Source organism: Pseudophryne corroboree, chromosome 10 (assembly GCF_028390025.1).
Source record: "Pseudophryne corroboree isolate aPseCor3 chromosome 10, aPseCor3.hap2, whole genome shotgun sequence".
Classification (NCBI taxonomy): Eukaryota; Metazoa; Chordata; class Amphibia; order Anura; family Myobatrachidae; genus Pseudophryne; species Pseudophryne corroboree.
This window is the reverse complement of record NC_086453.1, coordinates 60,303,967-60,331,249: the sequence shown is the minus strand read 5'-3', so window position 1 is coordinate 60,331,249 and position 27,283 is coordinate 60,303,967. Positions and strand designations below refer to the sequence as shown.

Genomic DNA, 27,283 nt, shown 5'->3' with positions numbered 1-27,283 from the left:
GGCTCCGGGACCCATCCAGGCTGAACCTGTGATCGTCCCTCTGGAGCTAATGTCCAGTAGCCTAAGAAGCCCAATCCACTCTGCACGCAGGTGAGTTCGCTTCTTCTCCCCTTAGTCCCTCGATGCAGTGAGCCTGTTGCCAGCAGGTCTCACTGAAAATAAAAAACCTATTTAAACTTTTACTCTAAGCAGCTCAGGAGAGCCACCTAGATTGCACCCTTCTCGTTCGGGCACAAAATCTTAACTGAGGCTTGGAGGAGGGTCATAGGGGGAGGAGCCAGTGCACACCAGCTAGTCCTAAAGCTTTTACTTTGTGCCCAGTCTCCTGCGGAGCCGCTATCCCCCATGGTCCTTTCGGAGTCCCCAGCATCCACTAGGACGTTAGAGAAAAGTAGCAATTTAGCCCAAAGCAAAGAGTCACCAGTATTGGGGAGAACCTTTGCCTATTCTTTTATCACTGCACACCCTCGGTGTCGCATCCACATCCCTCCTCCAGACCTACCTTTACCTGTGAAATGGGAACACAATACTGGAGACGAGACCCAGGTGAGCAATTCATATCTGCTGGTACAGGAGGTCTGCAGCTAGTAATGCACATAACTGGGCCATCCAATCACGTGCCACCATACAATACACGGCTCCCATCCTAGATGGACAAGGCAGCCTAATGCCAAGGAGAACATCTCTGCAATTTCTTCTCGGTTAATGGTGAGGTCCCTGGGAAAGTACCTACCTACAAATATATTGGTGATTGCCCCCTTATCTAAGGCACAACTATTACATATGACGAGCAGAGAGTTATGAATGACCCAGCCTTTGGTATTTTAGGGGCTACCATAAGTACAGCTGATGTGCGCACTACATCACCAGCACTGCACCTAATTCCTGTGCTCCATTCCAGGTAGTGGCTGACCCCAAACAGAGGATTCCACAGGGAAACTAGGCGCAAATAGATAAGGGAAAGCTAATTATTTGCCGACATAGATAACACGAAAATAAGTGCTTTTTTTCAAAAAGGGCGTGAAGCTTTAATTATGGCTGTGAGTGAAGAAGAAACGTCTACACTGTAACTGAATAAATAAATGCGTTAAGTTTGTGCAGTATCACGATTCGGCAACAAGACACGCGTCACTCCAGCTGTCAATACATTTCCCAGCATGCACTGCTTGCCAACAGCCAAAGAGCCACAGGCTGCTTAGCCTGATCAGGAGGAGCTCGGACTTACCTTCCATTGATGGCAGTTGTAGGTCCTCTTCTTTGGCGGTCTCAATGGTAACTGTCCCGCAAACCTTAGGTTTATCCTCCATCTCATCCTGTATTACATCAGTCACACTCTGACCGCCTGCTGCCATAACCTCCAGAGTTTGCAACTCAGCATCCATTTCTGGCGTCTGGAGACCAGCCTGCTTCAGAAGTGCGTACTGTTTCCGGACAACGCGTAGAAGAGCATTAACCAAGCTGAAACAATAATGGACCCTTAGAATGGTCTATATCCAGGGTGCAATAAATGACAGCAAAGAGGATTGGTTTTACTTCTCCTGCCACTATAAAATATGAACTCTGAAGTTATTGGTGGAATATTCGTGACAATGCAGAATAAGTTACCTGTGAGGAGTCACTGGTTTCTGGTGACCTGATTGGCTGCATTTATAGGACAATTGCTGCTGTCCCCTGCTGTGCCTAAGTTATGGTCACTGGCTGCATCTATAGGCTGCTTGCAGCACACAATGTGGTTGCCCCAACCAGGCGTAGGACTATGAAGCCAGATCTTTTGGCTGAGGAGAGAAGTTATCGATGGGTCCTAAGCTTACAGGAGTTATCCCAACCTAGACCTATTGAAGACACTTACTTGTCAGTGCTATTGTTTTGCAGATCCAGTAGTACGCCGAGACTGGATTCTTCTCCTGCTCCCCTTTCAATGCTGTCCGACATAAGATCCTGGAACAGAAAGTGAGTGAATACTAGGTGTTCTGTTTCATGCAGGGCCAGGCATATCAGGATTATAGGTACAGATGGCATCAATGTCACTCCCCATGGCTGAGCTATTTCTGATCTTCTGCCGCTTTTCACCATTTCTAACCCGTCCACCACCCGGGGCCATACATATAGCACAGAAACAAATTAAAAAGAGACCTGCCACATATTAAATTATTAAAATATACAAATTTTATAATGCTTCCGAGAGCTAGACTAACAGACTCAAGCTGTATACAGTGAAGCCGAATGCTGTTTGCTTGCGTTCTTTCAGCTTCTGATGGAGCACATCGATTTCAACGGTCAGTGTGGCACGGGAAGATCAGGGACGGCATGGCGGCAGTTGAGGTCTAAATGATCCTGATATTAATGACGTGAAATACAGGGAGCTCTCATAAAACGCAGGTGAGGTTGCAATATGGCTGAGGGGGTGCCTATGAACACTGCTCTGGACCTTTGGTAAGGCAGGAAACAGATTCTAAGCCTGGGTACATAGTTCAGTTAACAGAACATTAAACTCTTTCCTAAATAAAACATATGCAAAATGTATAAGTAGGGTATGAAAAATGTTTAAATGCATTTCAGAACTCTATGTGAATATACATTTAAGAATTTTGAAGAAGAAAAAAAAACAACAACAACCTTTGAGAAACCCCATTGTAGATGGCAGGTGCACTAATATACTTGGTACTAACCTTAACCATAATATAAATAAATACACTCAGACACCTCTTCTGCTGGGATACATTGGTGGTGCAGCCGACGAATAATATATTAAAGTGCCTCGGCTCGTGTGTACAACAGATATGTCTGTGAATGGTGCCGTTCAGATGTATCGAGTTGGCCCTGCAGCACGACAGATGGGGATATAGCTGTACGTGTGTACGGGCGACTGGCCAACCAACCCATTATGCTGGCTATAGGAACCGCCAACAATGACATCACAGACGGGCAGGCTAATTTAAATCCCTGCCCATTTGGGATATCTGGTCACACACATGGTATGACCAACTGGCAAACGTGTATTGCTTACTGGGTTCGTCAGCCAAGTGTGTACCCAATCTAGCTCTTAACGCTTCTGATACCAACCAAAGATGGATGAAATCCCCTAAAACACTTTTGTTTTTAAGCAAGCAAAGCCCAGGTTCATCTCCAATGTCCCCAGCACCGGTGAGCTTTGATTATTTTCATACGTGTTATTAGTGACTAGTGATTTATATATGTGAAACACTAATGACATGTATAATATGCTTGGCGATTTCTTTTTACAGAAACTACTGTAAATAGTGTTCACTCTAGCCTTCTTTCACGGGGCGCTGCGCCCTGCCCCTTTTCTGAGTGGCAGAATGCGCCCTGCCCGTTTGTGCCCGCCCTGCTGATTACTAAAGGACTGCCTACTCACCGCCGCGCCGGGTGCGCTGTCACTGCCTCCTGCTCCTCCCCACCGCTCTGTCACATCACGCTGTCACTGCCCTCTGCTCCTCCCCGCCGCTCTGTCACATCGCGCTGTCACTGCCCCCTGCTCCTCCCCACCGCTCTGTCACATCACGCTGTCACTGCCCTCTGCTCCTCCCCACCGCTCTGTCACATCGCGCTGTCACTGCCCCCTGCTCCTCCCCGCCGCTCTGTCACATCGCGCTGTCACTGCCCCCTGCTCCTCCCCGCCGCGCTGTCACTGCCCCCTGCTCCTCCCCACTGCTCTGTCACATAGCGCTGTCACTGCCCCCTGCTCCTCCCCGCCGCTCTGTCCCGCCGCGCTGTCACTGCCCCCTGCAGCTGCCTTAGGCTTGTCGCGCTGATGCACTGGCTGAAGGGAATCTGGTAAGCTAAGGAGGGCTGGGTTTGCTTCTCCCGCCGAGGCAAACCCAGCCCTCCCTCCTCTGTGTGCATGGATCAATGTGGTGGCCATTTTTAACCAGCTCCGCGGTGTGTGAGGGGGGACCAGCGCAATCAACTCCCGCAGCATCAGCCCCCAGTAAGTAAAATTGGCACAAAAAAAGCAGAGATCAAAAATGTACCCTACCTGGTGCAGTGTGTCTCAGTGCTCTCTACCTGGTGCAGTGTGTCTCAGTGCTCTCTACCTGGTGCAGTGTGTCTCAGTGCTCTCTACCTGGTGCAGTGTGTCTCAGTGCTCTCTACCTGGTGCAGTGTGTCTCAGTGCTCTCTACCTGGTGCAGTGTCTCAGTGCTCTCTACCTGGTGCAATGTTTCTCAGTGCTCTCTACCTGGTGCAGTGTGTCTCAGTGCTCTCTACCTGGTGCAATGTTTCTAAGTGCGCTCTACCTGGTGCAATGTGTATAACGTGCTCTCTACCTGGTGCAATGTGTATAACGTGCTCTCTACCTGGTGCAATGCGTATAATGTGCTCTCTACCTTGTGCAATGTTAATCAGTGCTTTCTACCTGGTGCAATGTGTATAACGTGCTCTCTACCTGGTGCAATGTTTTTCAGTGCTCTCTACCTGGTGCAATGTGTATAACGTGCTCTCTACCTGGTGCAATGTTTTTCAGTGCTCTCTACCTGGTGCAATGTGTATAACGTGCTCTCTACCTGGTGCAATGTTTTTCAGTGCTCTCTACCTGGTGCAATGTGTATAACGTGCTCTCTACCTGGTGCAATGTGTATAACGTGCTCTCTACCTGGTGCAATGTGTATAACGTGCTCTCTACCTGGTGCAATGTGTATAACGTGCTCTCTACCTGGTGCAATGCGTATAATGTGCTCTCTACCTTGTGCAATGTTAATCAGTGCTTTCTACCTGGTGCAATGTGTATAACGTGCTCTCTACCTGGTGCTATGTTTTTCAGTGCTCTCTACCTGGTGCAATGTGTATAATGTGCTCTCTACCTGGTGCAATGTGTATAACGTGCTCTCTACCTGGTGCAATGCGTATAATGTGCTCTCTACCTTGTGCAATGTTAATCAGTGCTTTCTACCTGGTGCAATGTGTATAACGTGCTCTCTACCTGGTGCAATGTTTTTCAGTGCTCTCTACCTGGTGCAATGTATATAACGTGCTCTCTACTTGGTGCAATGTTTCTCAGTGCTCTCTACGTGGTGTAATGTTTCTTAGTGCTCTGTATCTGGTGCATTGTGTATAACGTGCTCTGCCTGGCGCAAAGTGTAGAATTTGCTCTATCTGGCGCAATATGTATAACGTGATCTACCTGTCGCAGTGTGTATAGGAGGTTCTACCTGGTGCAGTGAGTATTAGCTGCACTACTCTGTGGTGTAATGTGAATTGCCACTATTATGTGGCCGTGCTCCTTCCCCATGAAAAACAGCGCTCCTAAATTTTTCGCCGGGCACTGTCCATTCTTTGGCCTTTCAGAATGGGAGGACCAAGCATTATAGTATGTACCTAATTTTGCCCTTCTAAATGAAAAATGTGCCCTCCCGAATGAAAAATGTGCCCTCCCGAATTAAAAATGTGCCCTCCCCGTGATCAGCACCCTGCCCTAAAAAAATCCTAGAGTGAACACTATGTAAAGATTTTATTTTGCAATTGGAAAGACTATTGCACTGCATTCCTATCATAAATATCTTCAAAGGGCTGTGATTTTCAAAGCTTATGTAATAGAAAACATGTTCGTAACTACGACGGCCATTGGTACATGGCATCACAGATTGTACTGTATACACAATTATTATTCCCATCTGCATTGCAGCAACAATAACCAAAACATCTAAGCAATCAAACTTTACTGCCCTTTGTCAGGCTACACAACATGCACATTTCAGACTCAGAACATCATCCAATTAACGGTTTTATGGGTTATTAACTTCATTCTTATTTTGAAAACAAGACATTTGCATAAATTGTTAGAATAGAACAAATTGCAAATCAAATATTTTGTTTTTGAAGTCACAGAAATCCATCTCTGTCCCAAAGCTATTTTACAGCACCATTTAACCACAAATGTTAAAATTTCAGATCTAAAAAGTAACAAAAGAAATAATAAAAGCCCAAAAACAAACAAACGTATAAGCAAAATCTAACGTTCCTACTTTCTGCAGCAGCTGTAATAAACATCACCACTCCCCAATTTAGATGGCCTTTTGGGATAGTGTCATGTTGATACAGGTCAAAAAAACGAAGATGTCGTCACTGTTACATAACTGACCACGCCACGGTGTATGAATCAACCAATCCACACACTGCATTTCCGTACAACAAGTCTCACTGGTCGTCAGGAAGGTTTAGATTTAGTGTCTCAAGCCAAACATGGAATATAGGGTAAGATTTATCAATGAGTAATATTCTTATCACTCATTACGAATGATAAATGGTGCACCAGCCAATCAGCTCATGTCATGTGTTTAAAAAGATGAGAATTAGGAGCTGATTGGCTGGAGCACCATTTATCAAACGCAAAGTTTGAAATAGCTAAAACACGTTGATAAATGGGCCCTTTAGTTACGTTTATGCACTCAAGTCAGTTCTATATATCATTCATTTCGGTAATTCAGAGAGAGAGAGAGAGAGATCAATTTCAAATATTGGCTTTAAAAAAAAAAAAAAAAAAGGGGAAGATCACACCAAAATGGGCATGGATCATTAGGTGGATGCCAATTAGGGTGACATGGAAAAGGTAGAGAATGGAAAAAGGTCGACAGGTACAAAAGGTCAACACATGAAAAGGTCGACGTAGAAAATTGTAGACTCCTCTTTTTTTTTCTTTCTTCTTCTTTTTTTTCTTTGTGTGTGTCGTTTTTGCAGTTAAACCACCAGGAACCCCAATTAAAGTACTCCATCCCCTTGCATGGCGAGCAAAGGGCATCACTCCGTTACCCTGCGCTCAGCACAGGTTATTAATCCCAACCGTACTAGACATGGATGGTACAAGTAATATAAAGTCGAAAAAATAAGAATTTAATACCTACTGGTAATTCCTTTCTCCTAGTCCGTAGTGGATACTGGGTTCTTGTACTTTAGTACCATGGGGTATAGATTGGGTCTACTGGAGCCTGGCACTTTAAAAACCATTAGTGTGTGTATGTGTGTGTGCTGGCTCCTCCCCTCTATGCCTTTCCTACCAGACAGTCTAGGAAAACTGTGCGTGAGCAGACGGACATAATATGAGAGAGGTATCATTACAACATCGGTGAGGCAACAAGCCAACACACAACCATGAACGAAAGGAGGGCGCTAACCAGAACAGAGGATGGCAACACCAACCCAACCAGGATAGCACAGCTATCCCAACAACATAATGAGACCGCAAAGCCGGTCCAACCAAATACTTACACAGGTAAGCAGGAATGAAGCACTGAGGGGGGCGCCCAGTATCAACTACGGACTAGGAGAAAAGGAATTACCGGTAGGTATTAAATGCCTATTTTCTCTTACGTCCTAGTGAATACTGGGGTCTAGTACTTTAGTACCATGGGGAAGTCCCAAAGCTCCCAAACAGGTGGAAGTGCGCCGAGACCCCTGTAAAACCGCCTGACCAAACTGAAGGTCATTCCGGGCCAGGGTATCGAACCAATAGAATTTTACAAACGTGTTCGAACCAGACCAAGTGACAGCTCGGCACAACTGTAGGGCCGATACTCCCAGGGCAGCCACCTAGCAAGAGCCCACCGACCTTGTCAAGTGGGCCTGAATAGACGTCGACAATGGCAGAGCCGCCGAAGTATATGCTTGTTGGATGGTCAATCGGAGCCAGCGAGCAATAGATTGCTTAGTAGCCGGCCGACCAACTTTGGAGGCATCATAAAGGACAAACAGCGATTCAGATTTCCGATGACGAGCCGTCCTTTTGACATAAATCTTCAGGGCTCTGACCACATCCGGGGACTCAGGAAGCGTCAGACAACACCAGAACCACAATAGGTTGATTCACATGAAAGGCTGGACACCACTTTTGGCAAAAAATGAGGACGGGTCCTAAGTTCCGGTCTGTCTTCATGAAATATCAAATAAGGGACACTCATCTGGCAGACGCCAATGCCAATAACATCACCGTCTTCCAGGTGAGAAATTTTAACTCCACCCTATGTAAGGGTTCAAACCAGTCTGTCTAGAGAAAGAACAGAACCACATTGAGGTCCCACGGAGCCGTGAGAGGTATAAAGGGCGGCTGCAAATGAAGAACTCCTTTCAAGAAAGTTTGTACTTCAGGCAACATGGCAAGTTGTTTCTGGAAGAAAATAGAGAGCGCAGAAATCTGAACTCTGATGGAGCCTAACCGTAGGCCCACTTTCACTCCTGCTTGCAGGAAAAGTAGAAAACGAGCAATTCTAAATTCCACGGGAGAAACCTTACTACCCTCACACCAGGAAACATACTTTTTCAATATACGATGGTAATGTTTCGACGTAACCATCTTCCTGTCCTGGAACATGGGGGAAATAACCCTGGAGGGAAGACCTTTCCTAGCTAGAATCTCCCGCTCAACTTCCAAGCCGTCAAACGCAGCCGCTGTAAGTCTCGATAGACGAACTAGCCTTGTTGAAGATGATCTTCTCGGAGCGGTAGCTGACAGGGATCCTCCAGAGCCATGGTTAGGAGGTCCGAGTACCACGCTCGTCGCAGCCAATCTGGGGCAATTAGAATGGCCTGAATGCTTTCCCTTCTTAGTCTTTTTAGAACCCTTGGGATTAGCAGTAGAGGAGGGAACAGGTACACAAACTGGTAACTCCACGGCGTCTTCAGTGCATCCACTGCAACAGCCTGCGGATCCCTCGTTCTGGAACAGTAACGGCATAGCTTCTTGTTGAGTCGAGAAGCCATCAGATCTATCTGCGGACAGGCCCAGGGGATAATTAGCTGTTGAAACACCTGGGGATGTAGGCCCCATTCCCCCGGAAGTCTGCTTCCCAGTTGTCCACTCCTGGAATGAATATGGCTGAGATGGCCCTTGCGTTGGCCTCCGCCCAGAGGAGGATATTTGATACCTCTCGCATCGCTGCTCTGCTTCTTGTTCCCCCATGTCGGTTTTTGTACGCCACAGTCGTAGAGTTGTCTGACTGAACCTGGATCGCCTGATCCTTCAGGAGATGAGACGCCTGCAGAACAACATTGTAAATTGCCCTGAGTTCCAGGATGTTTATCAGCAGAACAGACTCCTGTCTCGACCATATCCTCTGGAACTGGGCTCCTTGGGTCACAGCCCCCCAACCCAGGAGGCTGGCATCCGTTGTCTGTAGGGTCCATGAGTGGATATTGAAACTCCTGCCCTCCACCAGGTGAGGAACCTGTAGCCATCATAGGCTTTCGGAGATAAGGTCGCTTCCTGATGTATATGAAGGCGAGACCCTGACCATTTGTCCAGTAGATCCACCTGAAATGGACGGGCATGGAATCAGCCGTTTTGGATTGCCTCCTAAGCAGCCACCATCTTGCCCAGTAATCAAATGCAAAGATGTATGGATACCTTGCGAGGACTGAGCACCGAGCGAACCATAGCCTGGATAGTCAAGGCCTTGTCCATCGGATGAAATAACTTTTGAGACGCTGTATCCAGAATCATTCCCAGGAACTGAAGACGTTGGGTCGGTTCCAGGTGTGATTTCTGGAAATTTAGGATCCACCCATGATCTGTAAGTAGGCGAATCATCGGATCGATGCTGTGCAGCAGATGCTCCTTGGACACAGCCTTTATGAGGAGATCGTCCAAGTAGGGGACTATATTTACTCCCATCATGCGCAGTTGCAGCATCATCTCCGCCATGACTTTGATGAAGACCCTCGGACCTGTGAATAATCCAAAGGTTAAGGCCTGAAACTGGAAATGGTCATCCAATATGGAAAACCTGAGGTAAGCCTGATGAGGGGGCCACATGGGAATGTGTAGGTAAGCATCCTTGACATCCAGAGACACCAGGAAATCCCTCTCCTCCAGAGAGGACAACACCGCCCGCAGGGATTCCATCTTGAATTTGAACACCCACAGATAAGGGTTCAAGATGGGGCGCACCGAACCGTCTGGTTTGGGAACGACAAAAAGACTGGAATAAAACCCCCTGTTGTGTAACGGAGGAGGTACTGGAACCACCACTCCCTTTTGCTGCGGGTAAAGCTGGTAAGCCCGACTTGAAAAATATGTGAGGAGGGAGTGTTTGAAATTCCAGCCGGTATCCTTGGGAAATGAGGTCCCTCACCCAAGGATCCCGGTAGGATTCCGCCCACACGTGGGCGAAGTTTTGTAGGCGAGCACCTACCTGAACGTCGCCTTGCTGCTGGGGCCAAACGTCACGCGGAAGGCTTAGCGGCAGGGGATCCGGTGGTCTGGTCCAGGGAGGCAGCATTTGCAGGTTTACGGGACTTACCGCGAGATCCTCTGGGAGTGGTTGGGACCCCTCGGCTCCTGCCTCTGAACCTTGCCGCACGAAAGGACTGCAAGGAGGGTCTGGTGTAATAACGTTTAGCAGCTGGCGCAGCCGACAGCAGATAGGTAGACTTACGGTGCTTGGGAGATCCATTTATTTAACTTGTCTCCAAACAAGGTATCAACCTGTAAAGGGAAGATTTTCTACACCCTTTTTGGAATCAGCATCTGCCGACCACTGACTTAACCACAGAGCTCTGTGCGCCGAAACAGCCATAGCAGTAGTGCGGCCATTTGTCTTACACAAATCCTTAAAAGCCTCACTCATAAAATTTGCAGCATCCTGTATAATGTTGCAGCAGAGCAATGACCTTATCTCGGGGCAGAGAGTCTAAACCGTCAACAACATTATCTGACCACTTGACTACTGCCCTGAAAATCCAACCACAAACAATCGTGGGGCGTTGTGCTGCGCCTGCTGCCATATATATTGCCTTGAGCGTGGTCCCTGGCATCGGCAGTACCAATTTCTTAGACAGTCTGGATACAGACGTATCCACTTGACTGGGGTGAGGGGTTCGGGGAGGGGGGGGGGGGAGGGGTTCGGGGGGAGGGGGGTTCCCATACGTTCATCAGGTAGGAGGAGAAATGTAGTTAAAAACCTCTGAGGAATTTTAATTTTTTTTTTATCAGGGTCTAACCTTGCTTCCTTGGCCAGGGAGTTTAACTCTTTAGATACAGGAAAAGTTGCTGAGGTCTTTGGTCTAACATTAAAATACAACTCCTCATCTGGCTCTGACGGTATGTGAAGAGACTCTCTCACAGCAAAGATGAGGGTCTCCACCCCTGGGGACAGAGAGCTGTCCTCATCCATATCATCATCATCATCTACATCAGGCTGATCAGAATCAGACTGGAGCACCTGTGGCAGTGAGCGTTTATGTGAAACCACTAGAGGGGGCTGAGAAGCCTTCTTGGTATCTGCTGCTTTGGCCACACAATCAAGAGAGTGTTTTAACACCTGTCTCTCTTTTCTAGCTGCAGCTAATTCTGAATTAACATTCTGAATCATGCTTTTAAAACTATCTAGCCAGTCAGGTGCCTGTGAACTGTGACCTTGTGGAGACAAGGAACATTGTTCACACGAGTGACCCCGCTGAAGACTGGGTTGAGTTACAAGCAGCACACATTACCATGTCCACAGACATCTTACACAACTGTAAAAACAGTGCAGCCCACTGACCAACACCTCCACATAGACCCTAGAGAGCCCCTGGAGTGACACAGAGGAGCGGACACCAGCACACAGAAACACAGCAGTACAATGTGTAACTAAGTGTATGACCTGACAGTAGTGCAGCGGTGCTACCGCTGGCGTGCTCCCCCCTTTCTATGACCCCCTGGTACCAGCACAGAGTCCTGTAGCAGCGTGGGTCTGCGGAGGAGCAGCGTGCATGCAGCCTTCATCTGCAGCAGCAGGAAATGGCGCCTTCCCGCCTCAGGTCCCGCTCCGGGAAGCCCCGCCCCCTGTAATGGCAAGGTCCCTGATCATTAATATACACTGGCTATGTTAGAAATAACATCATAATATGCATCCAGTACACACAAAGCCTTTTTGTGGCAGTGAGCACTGAGGGGCATCAGCCCTTAGCCAGTTTGTCCGCAGCGGGCACCGCAGCTCTGGGCCCGTGACCGCCGCGTGACTTGCCGCCAAAACTGCACCGGGGACCCGCTAACCGGAAACCCGGTGTAACACTCAAGGCATCTTGTACTTCGGCATCTGTTAGAGGGTGGCGGCTAGCTGCTGGAGTGGGCACACATACTAACGATGTGTGATCAGTACCTCAGGAACTCAGTGTCCTGTCAGCTGGGATTACGAACCATTAACCCTCAGGAGGTTGGTTTGGTCCCCCCCTCTAAGTCCCACGAAGCAGGTAGACTGGTTGCCAACAAGGGCTACCTGAAAATAATAAACTAAAATAAAAACAAAGGAAACTCTCTGGAGCTCCAGGGAAATGCACCCGGCTCCTTGGGCACATTTTTCTAAACTGAGTTTGATAGGAGAGGCAAAGAGGGGAGGAGCCAGCACACACATACACACACACTAAAGGTTTTTAAAGTTCCAGGCTCCAGTGTACCCAATCTACACCCCATGGTACTAAAGTACAAGAGCCCAGTATCCACTAGGACGTAAGAGAAAAAATGCAAAAAACCCTTAAAAAGTTGCGTTGACCATGTGTGTTGACTATTGTCATGTCAACCATTTGATCCTGTCGACCATAAGCACTGTTAACTTTTTGCATGCTTACCATTAGTGGTCGATCTACAGGCCAGATACCTACAAAAACTAGTATTTTAGTTATCTACCGGTAAATCCTGTTCTCGTACTCCCTAGGGGATACTGGGAATCTAGTTAGTACCATGGGGTATAGGCGGGTCCATTTGGAGCCATGGGCACTATAGAAATTTGGCTGTGTGTTGGCTCCTCCCTCTATGCCCCCCCCCCCCCCCCCCCTACCAGACTCAGTCTAGGAAACTGTGCCTGAGGAGTCGGACATACTTTGAGAGAATGATATAGAAAAGGAAAGTGGTGAGAATTCGAACCAGCACAACCAGAACAAGAGGAAAGTCATGCTAACCAACCAAAGAGCAGGAACAACTAAGCACCGGGCGGGCGCCCAGTATCCCCTACGGACTACGAGAAAAGGATTTACCCGTAGGTAATTAAAATCCTATTTTCTCTTACGTCCTAGGGCAGTGATGGCTAACCTTGACACTCCAGCTGTTGTTGAACTACACACCCCAGCATGTCCTGCATCAGTTTTAGCAAGGCCAAATAGCAAAACTGTAGCAGGGCATGCTGGGATGTGTAGCTCAACAACAGCTGGAGTGTCAAGGTTTGCCATCACTGTCCTAGGGGATACTGGGAATCCAATTGGTACCATGGGGAAGTACCAAAGCTCCCAAACCGGGTGGGAGAGTGCTGAGGTTCCTGCAGAACTGACTGACCAAACTGAAGGTCCTTAGAGGCCAAGGTATCGAACTTGTAAAACTTAGCAAACGTGTTCGAACCAGACCAAGTAGCTGCTCGGCAGAGCTGTAAAGCCGAGACACCCCGGGCAGCCACCCAAGAGGAACCCGAACGACCTAGTAGAGTGGGCCTGTACAGATTTTGGAATCGGGAAGTCTGCCATGGTATAAGCATGCTGGATAGTGAGCCTGATCCAGTGAGCAATGGACTGCTTTGAAGCAGGACACCCAATCTTGTTGGCATCATATAGAACTAACAGCGAGTCCAATTTCCTATGACGAGCTGTATCTTCGCACAGACCTTCATAGCCCTCACAACATCCAAAGACTTTGAAGTAGCAGAGGTGTCCGTAACCACAATAGGTTCATTGATGTGAAACGCGGACACCACCTTAGGAAGAAATTGCTGACGAGTTCTGCGTTCAGCTCTGTCCTCATGGAAAATTAAGTAGGGGCTCTTGTAAGACAACGCGCCCAACTCCAACACACGTCTTGCTGAAGCAAAGGCCAATAGTGTGACGGTCTTCCACGTAAGGTACTTTACGTCTACCTTCTGTAACGGTTCAAACCAGTCCGATGGAAGGAACTGCAGTACCAAATTGAGATCCCAAGGTGTCATGGGAGGCACAAAGGGAGGGTGTAAGTGCAGAACACCCTTCAAGAACGTCTGGACCTCAGGGAAAGAAGCGAATTGTTTCTGAAAGAAAATAGACAAGGCCGAAATCTGAACTTTAAATGGAGCCTAGGTGTAGGTCCACATCCACACTCGACTGCAGAAAAAGTAGGAAACATCCCAGATGAAATTCCACCGCAGAATATTGTCTGCTCTCACATCAAGAGACATATTTCTTCCAGATACGATGGTAATGTTTAGACAATACACCCTTTCTGGCTTGGATCATAGTCGGGATGACCTTGTCAGTAATCCCTCTCCTTGCTAGAATCAACCGTTCAACTTCCATGCCGTTAAACGTAGCTGTGGTAAGTCTTGATAGATGAACAGGCCCTGCTGCAGAAGATCGTCTCGAAGAGGCAGAGGACACGAATCTTTGATCGGCTTCTCGAGAAGATGCGCATACCAGGCCCATCTTGGCCAGTCTGGAGCAATGAGGATTGATTGAACCTTTTCCCTTTTATTCTTTTTAGAATTCTTGGGATTAGAGGAAGTTTTGGAAATGCGTACACCATCTGGTAGACCCACGGAGTTGTCCGAGCGTCTACCACCACTGCTTGTGGGTCTCTCGACCTGGAACAATACCGCTTGAGCTTCTTGTTGAGACGAGAGGCCATCATGACGATTTGTTGATATCCCCACCGATGGGTCAAGCACCTGAACACTTCTGGGTGAAGGCTCCACTTCCCCGGGTGCAGGTTGTGTCTGCTGAGGAAGTCTGCTTCCCAGTTGTCTACTCCCAGAATGAAGACTGCAGACGCCACGTAGTGTTTTTCCACCCAGAGGAGAATTCTTGACACCTCTTACAATACAGCTCTGCTTTTCATTCCGCCCTGTCGGTTTATGTATGTTACCGCCGTTACATTGTCTGAATGGACTTGAATGGCCCGATTCCGATGTAGGGATGAGGCCTACAGAAGGGTGTTGTAGACAGCCCTGAGTTCCAGGAAGTTTATTGGAAGGACGACTTCTTGACTTGACCATCTTCCTTGAAACTGCACCCCCTGGGTGACTGCTCCCCAACCTCTGAGGCTTGATTTCGTGGTTAGCAGAATCCAGTTCTGAATCCCGAACCTCCGACCCTCGACAAGGTGGGAATTCTGTAGCCACCACAGAAAGGAGATCCTGGTTCTTGGCGACAGACGGATCCTCTGGTGCATGTGAAGATGTGATCCGGGCCATTTGTCCAATAGATCTAGCTGGAAGGGCCTCGCATGAAACCTTCCGTACTGAAGCATAAGAGGCCACCATTTTCCCCCAGAAAGCGAATGCACAGATGCACCGAGATCCGGGTAGGCTTTAGGACTGCCCGAACCAGACTGGCGACTGACCTTTTCCAGGGGAAGGAACACTCTCAGATTCCGTGTCCAGTATCATTCCCAGAAAGTCTCTGCGTTGGTTCCAGGTGAGATTTTGGTCAGTTCAGAATTCACCCATGATCCAGGAGTAGTGTGGTTGAGAGGCGAATACTGTCCATCTACCGTTCTGTAGACGGTGCCTTTATCAGAAGATAGTCCATGTATGGAATTACGGGGTTCATTCCGAGTTGATCGCTCGTTAGCAACTTTTTGCAGCGCACCGATCATCTCAACCGCGGCTAAACTGCACATGCACCGCAATACGCAGGCGCGTCGTATGAGTACAAAGCGGTTTGTTGCTGAGCGACGGTTTTAACGAAGAATCCATTTGCACAGCCGAACGCATGGTGATTGACCGGGAGAGGGCGTTTATGGGTGTCAACTGACCGTTTTCAGGGAGTGGTTGGAAAAACGCAGGCGTGTCCAGGCATTTTCAGGGTGTGTATCGGACGTCAAATCCGGACCAGACACGCTGAAATGATCGCAAGGGCTAAGTCTAGAGGTACACGCGTTCGCACACTTGCAAAGCGAAAATACACTCCCCCATAGGCGGCGACTATTTGATCAACTCGGAATGACCCCCTATGTTCACTCTTGGTTTGCGGAGTAGAAACATCATCTCTGCCATCACCTTGGTGAACATTCTCGGTGCCATGGAGAGACCAAATGGCAGGGCCTGGAACTGGTAGTGGCAGTCCTGCAGTGCAAACCGTAGATAAGCCTGATGAGGCGGCCAGATCGGAATGTGAAGGTACGCATCCTTGATATCCAGAGACACTAGGAATTCCCCTTCCTCCAGACGTGAGATCACCACTCTCAGAGACTCCATCTTGAATTTGAACACTCGTAAGTACGGGTTCAACGACTTGAGGTTCAAAATCGGCCTTATCGAACCATCCGGTTTAGGTACTAAACACAGGTTGGAATAATATCCCCTGTTTTGCAGGTGAGGTGGAACTGGAACAATGACCTGAGTCTGTACCAGTTTTTGAATGGCATCCTGTAAGGTTATACTTGCTTCCTGTGAAACTGGTAAGCCTGATTTGAAGAGCCTGTGAGGTGGGAGCTCATGAAACTCCAGTCTCTACCCATGGGAAAGAAGATCTAATAAGATCTATGACCCAGAAATCCTGGTATGATGTTGTCCAGATGTGACTGAAAAATTTTAGTCGGGCTCCCACCTGCTGGTTTTCCAGGTATCGCGGTCCACCGTCATGCTGAAGGCTTTGAGGAAGCACAACTTGAGCTCTGTTCCAGTGAACCTGCAGTTGCTGTTTATCATGGTTTACCACTATCGCCTCTGGTGGCTGTAGAACCTCTGGTTTTGCCTTTGAACTTAACAGACCGAAAGGATTAGGTCCGGAGAAGGCCTTCCTGGCTGGGGAGCTGCAGAAGGAAGATACGTGGATTTACTCGCAGTAGCTTTGGAGATCCATTTGTCTAGTTCAGAGGTGGGGAACGTCCAGCCCGCGGGCCGTTTACGGCCCGCAAAGACTTTACCCGGCCCGCCCAGCCCGCTCACAGTACTGCAGCCGCAGGAGAGGAGTGAGAGACAGCATTTAACGGACGCTGGGTAAGCTGCCAAACGCGCAGCGTGCGCGCTGGGGGGCGGCGCTGCGAGAGGACACAGAGGAGGGACAACGGGAGGCTGTCACCCTACTCATCCCTTTCCGCTCTTCCTCTGAGTTCTGCCCAGGAGAACTGAGGGGGGGTATATAGCGCAGCTGTGACTACGCGGTGTGGCTGTGGCAGGGTGGAGAGCGGAGGGGGAGAACTATAGGAAGCTGGCCAGTAGAGGGGGAGATTCCGCGGCGTTAGACACTGTGTGGCAGTCAACGGTGAAAGAAAAAAGGTAAATAAATTAAAGATGTGGGGACTAACCTGCTGTTGGAGGAGGGGGGAGGAAGCCTGTTGGTGTGCAATGGGATCATATTGCTGTGCAGAGGGGACATTTTAATGTGCAGGAAGATAATGTTGATGTACAGAGGGCATGATGGTGTGCAGGGGATCATACTACTGTGTTTGGTAGAGTATGTTGGTGTGCAGGGGGATATTGGTTTGATGTTAACGTTAGTGTGCAAGAGAAGTATTTTTTAGTGCTGGAGGAGTGTGTTGGTACAGCCTTGTTCCTCTCATCCTCAGAGGACTGGATTGAGTGTTGAGGGGGAGGCGGTGCGATCGTGGCTAAGAGGAACAGCACTGCAGCACCAAGACTGAGCCACGCTGTAATCGTGTGGCGTAATGTGAATTTTGGCTCGCACTGTGTGGCGTAATGTGAATTTTGGCTCACACTGTGTGGCGTAATGTGAATTTTGGCTCACACTGTGTGGCGTAATGTGAATTTCGGCTCATACTGTGTGGCGTAATGTGAATTTCGGCTCGCACTGTGTGGCGTAATGTGAATTTCAGCTATTACTGTGTGGCGTAATGTGACTTTCAGCTCGTACTGTGTGGCGTAATGTGAATGTCGGCTCATACCGTGTGGCGTAATGTGACTTTCAGCTCGTACTGTGTGGCGTAATGTGACTTTCAGCTCGTACTGTGTGGCGTAATGTGACTTTCAGCTCGTACTGCGCGGTGTAATGTGACTTTCAGCTCGTACTGTGTGGCGTAATGTGACTTTCAGCTCGTACTGTGTGGCGTAATGTGAATGTCGGCTCATACCGTGTGGCGTAATGTGAATTTCAGCTCGTACTGTGTGGCCTAATGTGACTTTCAGCTCGTACTGTGCGGTGTAATGTGACTTTCAGCTCGTACTGTGTGGCGTAATGTGAATGTCGGCTCATACCGTGTGGCGTAATGTGAATTGGCACTATTAGTTGGCACCCCCCCTTTCCCCACTAAGCCATGCCTCTAACTTTTTGCTGCGCGCATTCGCCGCGCACTGTCCATCCTTTCCTATGTGGGAGGGGGAGCACCAATTCACTTTCTGCTGAAGAGCACCAAAATGTCTAGTTACAGCTCTGGTGCAGTGTCCTGTATGCTACACAGACCATCAGCATTGTCACTCCCCCCAAGCGGCGCTACTAGGGGGCATAACTACCGTGGGGGCTGGCTAATTTTTAAGTTGAAATTTTTGTATGGCCCCCGAAGGATTTTATAAATATCCAAATGGCCCTTGGTAGAAAAAAGGTTCCCCACCCCTGGTCTAGTTCATCTCCAATTAAGGCCTCCTCTGTGAAGGGTAGGCCTTCCAAACCTTTCCTGGAGTCTGCGTCGGCAGTCCACTGACATAGCCATAAGCCTCTGCGTGCTGACACTGTCCTAGCACTGGTGCGTGCATTAAGTAAGCCTATTTCTTTTTTTTTTAAAGTTAGAGTTTTTATTGAGAGTGATCAGTAGCCAAAACAATATCAAAGTTGTACAGGTTAAGATATTGAACATGCAGATAAAAGTTTTTACATACCACATCAGAATGAAATATACAGTTCTATGACAATATAGGCTATCAAGTAATAGCAGTATGCACCCTGCTTAAATCCAAACGTGTGCATGATCAGTCTCATTTTATTTTTCATTTCTAGTATAGAATCTATACCAAAACAGAGAAAAATCTTGTTTAAAGTAAAAGCAAGAAAGAGAAAGAAGAGGAAAGAAGAGGAAAGGAGAGAGAAAAAAAAAAAAAAAAAAAGGAGCAAGAAAAAGTACACGAATAGAAGGGGAACGTTGAAAAAAATAAGAATTTACTTACCGATAATTCTATTTCTCGGAGTCCGTAGTGGATGCTGGGGTTCCTGAAAGGACCATGGGGAATAGCGGCTCCGCAGGAGACAGGGCACAAAAAGTAAAGCTTTAGGATCAGGTGGTGTGCACTGGCTCCTCCCCCCATGACCCTCCTCCAAGCCTCAGTTAGGATACTGTGCCCGGACGAGCGTACACAATAAGGAAGGATTTATGAATCCCGGGTAAGACTCATACCAGCCACACCAATCACACTGTACAACCTGTGATCTGAACCCAGTTAACAGTATGATAACAGCGGAGCCTCTGAAAGATGGCTCACAACAATAATAACCCGATTTTTGTAACTATGTACAAGTATTGCAGATAATCCGCACTTGGGATGGGCGCCCAGCATCCACTACGGACTCCGAGAAATAGAATTATCGGTAAGTAAATTCTTATTTTCTCTATCGTCCTAGTGGATGCTGGGGTTCCTGAAAGGACCATGGGGATTATACCAAAGCTCCCAAACGGGCGGGAGAGTGCGGATGACTCTGCAGCACCGAATGAGAGAACTCCAGGTCCTCCTTAGCCAGGTTATCAAATTTGTAGGATTTTACAAACGTGTTTGCCCCTGACTAAATAGCCGCTCGGCAAAGTTGTAAAGCCGAGACCCCTCGGGCAGCCGCCCAAGATGAGCCCACCTTCCTTGTGGAATGGGCATTTACATATTTTGGCTGTGGCAGGCCTGCCACAGAATGTGCAAGCTGAATTGTATTACACATCCAACTAGCAAAAGTCTGCTTAGAAGCAAGAGCACCCAGTTTGTTGGGTGCATACAGGATAACAGCAAGTCAGTTTTCCTGACTCCAGCCGTCCTGGAACCTATATTTTCAGGGCCCTGACCACATCTAGCAACTTGGAGTCCTCCAAGTCCCTAGTAGGCGCAAGACACCACAATAAGCTGGTTCAGGTGAAACACTGACACCACCTTAGGGAGAGAACTGGGGACGAGTCCGCAGCTCTGCCCTGTCCGAATGGACAAACAGATATGGGCTTTTTTGAGAAAAAAACCACCAATTTGACACTCGCCTGGTCCAGGCCAGGTCCAAGAGCATGTTCACTTTTCATGTGAGATGCTTCAAATCCACAGATTTGACTGGTTTTAAACCAATGTGTTTTGAGGAATCCCAGAACTACGTTGAGATCCCACAGTGCCACTGGAGGCACAAAAGGGGGTTGTATATGCAATACTCCCTTGACAAACTTCTGGACTTCAGGAACTGAAGCCAATTCTTTCTGGAAGAAAAATCGACAGGGCCGAAATTTGAACCTTAATGGACCCCAATTTGAGGCCCATAGACACTCCTGTTTGCAGGAAATGCAGGAATCGACCGAGTTGAAATTTCTTCGTGGGGCCTTCCTGGCCTCACACCACGCAACATATTTTCGCCACATGTGGTGATAATGTTGTGCGGTCACCTCCTTTCTGGCTTTGACCAGGGTAGGAATGACCTCTTCCTGAATGCCTTTTCCCTTAGGATCCGGCGTTCTACCGCCATGCCGTCAAACGCAGCTGCGGTAAGTCTTGGAACAGACATGGTACTTGCTGAAACAAGTCCCTTCTTAGCGGCAGAGGCCATAAGTCCTCTGTGAGCATCTCTTGAAGTTCCGGGTACCAAGTCCTTCTTGGCCAATCCGGAGCCATGAGTATAGTTCTTACTCCTCTACGTCTTATAATTCTCAGTACCTTAGGTATGAAAAGCAGAGGATGGAACACATACACCGACTGGTACACCCACGGTGTTACCAGAACGTCCACAGCTATTGCCTGAGGGTCTCTTAACCTGGCGCAATACCTGTCCCGTTTTTTGTTCAGACGGGACGCCATCATGTCCACCTTTGGTAATTCCCAACGGTTTACAATCATGTGGAAAACTTCCCCATGAAGTTCCCACTCTGCCGGGTGGAGGTCGTGCCTACTGAGGAAGTCTGCTTCCCAGTTTCCATTCCCGGAATGAAACACTGCTGACAGTGCTATCACATGATTTTCCGCCCAGCGAAAAGTCCTTGCAGTTTTTGCCACTGCCCTCCTGCTTCTTGTGCCGCCCTGTCTATTTACGTGGGCGACTGCCGTGATGTTTTATCCCACTGGATCAATACCGGCTGACCTTGAAGCAGAGGTCTTGCTAAGCTTAGAGCATTATAAATTTACCCTTAGCTATATTTATGTGGAGAAAAGTCTCCAGACTTGATCACACTCCCTGGAAATTTTTTCCTTGTGTGACTGCTCCCCAGCCTCTCGGGCTGGCCTCCGTGGTCACCAACATCCAAAACTGAATGCCGAATCTGCGGCCCTCTAGAAGATGAGCACTCTGTAACCACCACAGGAGAGACACCCTTGTCCTTGGATATAGGGTTATCCGCTGATGCATCTGAAGATGCGATCCGGACCATTTGTCCAGCAGATCCCACTGAAAAGTTCTTGCATGAAATCTGCCGACTGGAATTGCTTCGAAGGAAGTCACCATTTTTTTACCATGGCCCTTGTGCAATGATGCACTGATTTTAGGAGGTTCCTGACTAGCTCGGATAACTCCCTGGCTTTCTCTTCCGGGAGAAACACCTTTTTCTGGACTGTGTCCAGAATCATCCCTAAGCACAGGAGACTTGTTGTCGGGATCAGCTGCGATTTTGGAATATTTAGAATCCACCCCTGCTGTTGTAACAGTATCCGAGATAGTGCTACTCCGACCTCCAACTGTTCCCTGGACTTTGCCCTTATCAGGAGATCGTCCAAGTAAGGGATAATTAAGACGCCTTTTCTTCGAAGAAGAACCATCATTTCGGCCATTACCTTGGTAAAGACCCGGGGTGCCGTGGACAATCCAAACGGCAGCGTCTGAAACTGATAGTGACAGTTCTGTACCACGAACCTGAGGTACCCTTAGTGATAAGGGCAAATTTGGGACATGGAGGTAAGCATCCCTGATGTCTCGGGACACCATATAGTCCCCTTCTTCCCGGTTCGTTATCACTGCTCTGAGTGACTCCATCTTGATTTAAACCTTTGTAAGTGTTCAAATTTTTTTAGATTTAGAATAGGTCTCACCTAGCCTTCTGGCTTCAGTACCACAATATAGTGTGGAATAATACCCCTTTTCTTGTTGTAGGAGGGGTAATTTAATTATCACCTGCTGGGAATACAGCTCGTGAATGGTTTCCCATACTGCCTCCTTGTCGGAGGGAGACCTTGGTAAAGCAGACTTCAGGAGCCTGCGCAGGGGAAACGTCTCGACATTCCAATCTGTACCCCTGGGATACTACTTGTAGGATCCAGGGGTCCTGTACGGTCTCAGCGTCATGCTGAGAGCTTGTCAGAAGCGGTGGAACGCTTCTGTTCCTGGGAATGGGCTGCCTGCTGCAGTCTTCTTCCCTTTCCTCTATCCCTGGGCAGATATGACTCTTATAGGGACGAAAGGACTGAAGCTGAAAAGACGGTGTCTTTTTCTGCAGAGATGTGACTTAGGGTAAAAAACGGTGGATTTTCCAGCAGTTGCCGTGGCCACCAGGTCCGATGGACCGACCCCAAATAACTCCTCTTCCTTTATACGGCAATACACCTTTGTGCCGTTTGGAATCTGCATCACCTGACCACTGTCGTGTCCATAAACATCTTCTGGCAGATATGGACATCGCACTTACTCTTGATGCCAGAGTGCAAATATCCCTCTGTGCATCTCGCATATATAGAAATGCATCCTTTAAATGCTCTATAGTCAATAAAATACTGTCCCTGTCAAGGGTATCAATATTTTTAGTCAGGGAATCCGACCAAGCCACCCCAGCTCTGCACATCCAGGCTGAGGCGATCGCTGGTCGCAGTATAACACCAGTATGTGTGTATATACTTTTTATGATATTTTCCAGCCTCCTGTCAGCTGGCTCCTTGAGGACGGCCCTATCTATAGACGGTACCGCCACTTGTTCTGATAAGCGTGTGAGCGCCTTATCCACCCTAAGGGGTGTTTCCCAACGCGCCCTAACTTCTGGCGGGAAAGGGTATACCGCCCATATTTTCTATCGGGGGGAACCCACGCATCATCACACACTTCATTTAATTTATCTGATTCAGGAAAAACTACGGTAGTTTTTTCACATCCCACATAATACCCTCTTTTGTGGTACTTGTAGTATCAGAAATATGTAACACCTCCTTCATTGCCCTTAACGTGTGGCCCTAATAAGGAATACGTTTGTTTATTCACCGTCGACACTGGATTCAGTGTCCCTGTCTGTGTCTGTGTCGACCGACTAAAGTAAACGGGCGTTTTAAAACCCCTGACGGTGTTTTTGAGACGTCTGGACCGGTACTAATTGTTTGTCGGCCGTCTCATGTCGTCAACCGACCTTGCCGCGTGTTGACATTATCACGTAATTCCCTAAATAAGCCATCCATTCCGGTGTCGACTCCCTAGAGAGTGACATCACCATTACAGGCAATTGCTCCGCCTCCTCACCAACATCGTCCTCATACATGTCGACACACACGTACCGACACACAGCACACACACAGGGAATGCTCTGATAGAGGACAGGACCCACTAGCCCTTTGGAGAGACAGAGGGAGAGTTTGCCAGCACACACCAAAAACGCTATAATTATATAGGGACAACCTTATATAAGTGTTTTCCCTTATAGCATCTTTTTTATATATTTCTAACGCCAAATTAGTGACCCCCCTCTCTGTTTTAACCCTGTTTCTGTAGTGCAGTGCAGGGGAGAGCCTGGGAGCCTTCCCTCCAGCCTTTCTGTGAGGGAAAATGGCGCTGTGTGCTGAGGAGATAGGCCCCGCCCCCTTTTCGGCGGCCTCGTCTCCCGCTCTTAACGGATTCTGGCAGGGGTTAAATATCTCCATATAGCCCCCGGAGGCTATATGTGAGGTATTTTTAGCCAAAAATAGGTTTTCATTGCCTCCCAGGGCGCCCCCCTTCCAGCGCCCTGCACCCTCAGTGACTGCCGTGTGAAGTGTGCTGAGAGGAAATGGCGCACAGCTGCAGTGCTGTGCGCTACCTTAAGAAGACTGAGGAGTCTTCATGCCGCCGATTCTGGACCTTCTTCTTGTTTCAGCATCTGCAAGGGGGCCGGCGGCGAGGCTCCGGTGACCATCCAGGCTGTACCTGTGATCGTCCCTCTGGAGCTAATGTCCAGTAGCCAAAGAAGCCAATCCATCCTGCACGCAGGTGAGTTCACTTCTTCTCCCCTAAGTCCCTCGTTGCAGTGATCCTGTTGCCAGCAGGACTCACTGTAAAATAAAAAACCTAAGCTAAACTTTTCTAAGCAGCTCTTTAGGAGAGCCACCTAGATTGCACCCTTCTCGGCCGGGCACAAAAATCTAACTGAGGCTTGGAGGAGGGTCATGGGGGGAGGAGCCAGTGCACACCACCTGATCCTAAAGCTTTACTTTTTGTGCCCTGTCTCCTGCGGAGCCGCTATTCCCCATGGTCCTTTCAGGAACCCCAGCATCCACTAGGACGATAGAGAAATTACATATAGGGAAGCGAGAGGTTGGCTACAGTCCTATGCATTGACAATAGAGGAGGAAATAACAGAGGTATTAGAGGTATTAGAGGTACTAGCAGAGTCCGGGTATTAATAAAGAGCGCGCGAGGTACCATGGAGACCAAATGTTGTGGAATTGGGCCACAGTGTTATTCCTCGGGCTTGTAATGTACTCCATATTGGCTATATAATTAATCTTGGTCATCAGTAAAGCCTTGGAGGGTGGTTTATGGTCTTTCCAACATTTAGCGATCAGAGATTTAGCCGCCATGCAGAATTGCATAGCAAGCTTGTCTTGGGTTTTGGGTAGTGACGGTATGGGGGCATGAAGTAAAGCAATTTCAGGGGAGAGATCTAGGTTATGCCCGCAAGTTTGAGCAATAAGTGCTCCAACTGTGTTCCAGAAGGGGCGAACAGAGGGGCAAGTCCACCATACGTGGAAAAAGGTGCCCTCCTCTCCACAGAGTCTCCAGCACAAATTCGAGGTCGCGGGGAAAATGGAATGAAGTCTGGAGGGGACCAGATACCACCTGGTGTAGACTTTATAACATGTTTCCCTAAGTGCCACACTAATAGAAGCTTCAGCAATGCGCAATCTAATTTCTTCCCATTGATCATCTTCCAACGGATGGGAGATCTGATTCCCAAGCCAGTTCATGGGGTTCACGGGTAGGAGGATCTGGAGTTAAAATGGAGTTATATATTGTAGAGATATTCCCCTTTTTGCCAATCGAAAGTAGACACATGTTCAAAGGAGGTGGGTGGTCTCAAATGAGTAATTTTAAGTTGTGATTTAAGAAAGCTAAGAATTTGAATATAATGGTAATGACACGAGGATGGAATACCGAGGCGTTCTTGAAAATCTTTAAAAGAGGTCGGTGCTGAGTGGCCTTTAACATGGATAAATCTCGTGACACCCTGAGATTGCGATGGGGCCGCTATTTTTCGTTCGCTGCCTGGGGGGAAGGCAGGGTGACCCCAAATAGGTGATAAAGGTGAGGGGTATGAAGAGAGATTATGGGTGCTGCGGAGTTTGTCCCACAATCCAAGAGTGAATTTAATCGTGGGGACTGAATAGGCCGAGGCTGGTCTGCAGGACCTGGGGAGCCACAGAAGAGAGTCGAGGGGGATACCCTGATATATTGAGTTCTCAATATCGACCCATTTTCTGTTCCCTTGGGCGGAATGCCAGGACACTATGTGGTTAAGGTGACAGGCGTTAAAATAAGCCTGAAGATTAGGATATCCCAAGCCGCCTGAGGTAGCACTCTTAGTCAACAGTGTTAGTCTTAATCGAGATTTACGGTGAGCCCAAATAAATTTGTTGCACAGTGTTTGCAGGGAAGCTAAAGTCACTCGGGGCACCATTATCGGAATGGTCTGAAACAGGTAAAGAATACGGGGAAGGAAATTCATTTTTAGGGCGTTAATCCGTCCAATCCACGAAATGAATAATCAATCCCAATTATCTAGGTCTTGAGTGAGAGTTTTAATCATAGGAACATAATTAGCCTGATATAGGCTGGTGTAGGATTTAGTGATAAATATGCCAAGGTATTTGATATCCGAGGGCCTCCAGAGAAAGGGGAAGGAGGAGGTTAAAATCAAATAAGTATGGGATGGAACATTAAATGTGAGGGCCTTAGATTTGGTATGATTTATTTTGTAACCAGAGAGGGAACCATACAGGAGTAATTCTTTCTGTAGATTAGGGAGAGAAATCAGAGGGTTAGAAAGAGTTAAGAGCACGTCATCCGCAAACAAAGATATTTTATACGAGCTCTTCCCCACAGTAACACCCCCAATGTCAGTGTTGAGCCTAATACGGGCTGCAAGAGGTTCAATACATAAAGCAAAAAGTAGGGGTGAGAGAGGGCAGCCCTGTCGAGTACCGTTCTTCAAACTAAACCGAGGCAAGCTTAATCCATTGGTCAGGACCGTAGATGAGGGGTTAGAATAGAGGGCCGCTATTGCAGTGATGAAATGACCATTGAGGCCAAACGTAGATAAAGTAGAAAACAAAAAGGGCCAAGAGACGCGATCAAATGCCTTTTCGGCGTCTAGCGCCAAAGCAATCGCTGGTGTTTTCGTCGAGTTTATTTGATGAATTAAATTAACAATACGTCTGGTGTTGTCCGAGGCTTGGCGGCCGGGAATAAATCCCACTTGATCAGGGTCTATTAATGACGGCAACACAGTATTCAGGCGAGACGCCAGTATTTTGGCAAAAAGCTTGAGATCGGTATTTATCAAAGATATGGGTCTATAATTTGAGCAATACGAGGGATCCTTTCCGGGTTTCGGAATTACTATAATGCGGGAGGTCGTGGAGTCAGTGTGAAAAGGGGTGCCCTGCAATATTTTGTTAAACAAAAAGACCATATGAGGAATGAGTTGAGGGGCGAAGGTTTTGTAGTACACCATCGGATAGCCATCCGGGCCAGGTGCTTTAGAAGGTTTCTGGGTTTTTAGTGCAACCTCAATCTCTTCAGCAGAAATATCAGCATTGAGAGCAGAGTTAGTTTCCTCGTCTAAACGAGGAAGAGCGCACGAATCTAGATACTGTTGTGCCTAGTCGGCTTGTGCCAAGGGGTCGGACGGGGGATCAAGGTTATAGAGTGCTCTATAATAGTCAAAAGAGATACCATTAATTTTCTTGGGGTCGTAGGTAATGTTGCCTGAGGGTTTTCTAATAGTATGGATGCATTGGTTAGCCTTCTTGGCACGTAAGCGATTAGCCAACAAAGTATG

General features: G+C 47.9%; 1 protein-coding gene across 1 annotated transcript in view; it reads right to left on the bottom strand.

The window, feature by feature from the left end:
* Positions 1-27,283, bottom strand: part of LOC134965997 (kinesin-like protein KIF18B) — a 205,018-nt gene that overhangs the window by 13,973 nt on the left and 163,762 nt on the right. Inside the window, exons 11-12 of the mRNA XM_063942446.1 lie at positions 1,850-1,938; positions 1,226-1,458 (exon numbers count right to left, since the gene is read on the bottom strand). Coding sequence (XP_063798516.1) covers positions 1,226-1,458; positions 1,850-1,938 — 322 coding nt within the window. The remainder of the gene's footprint in view (positions 1-1,225; positions 1,459-1,849; positions 1,939-27,283) is intronic.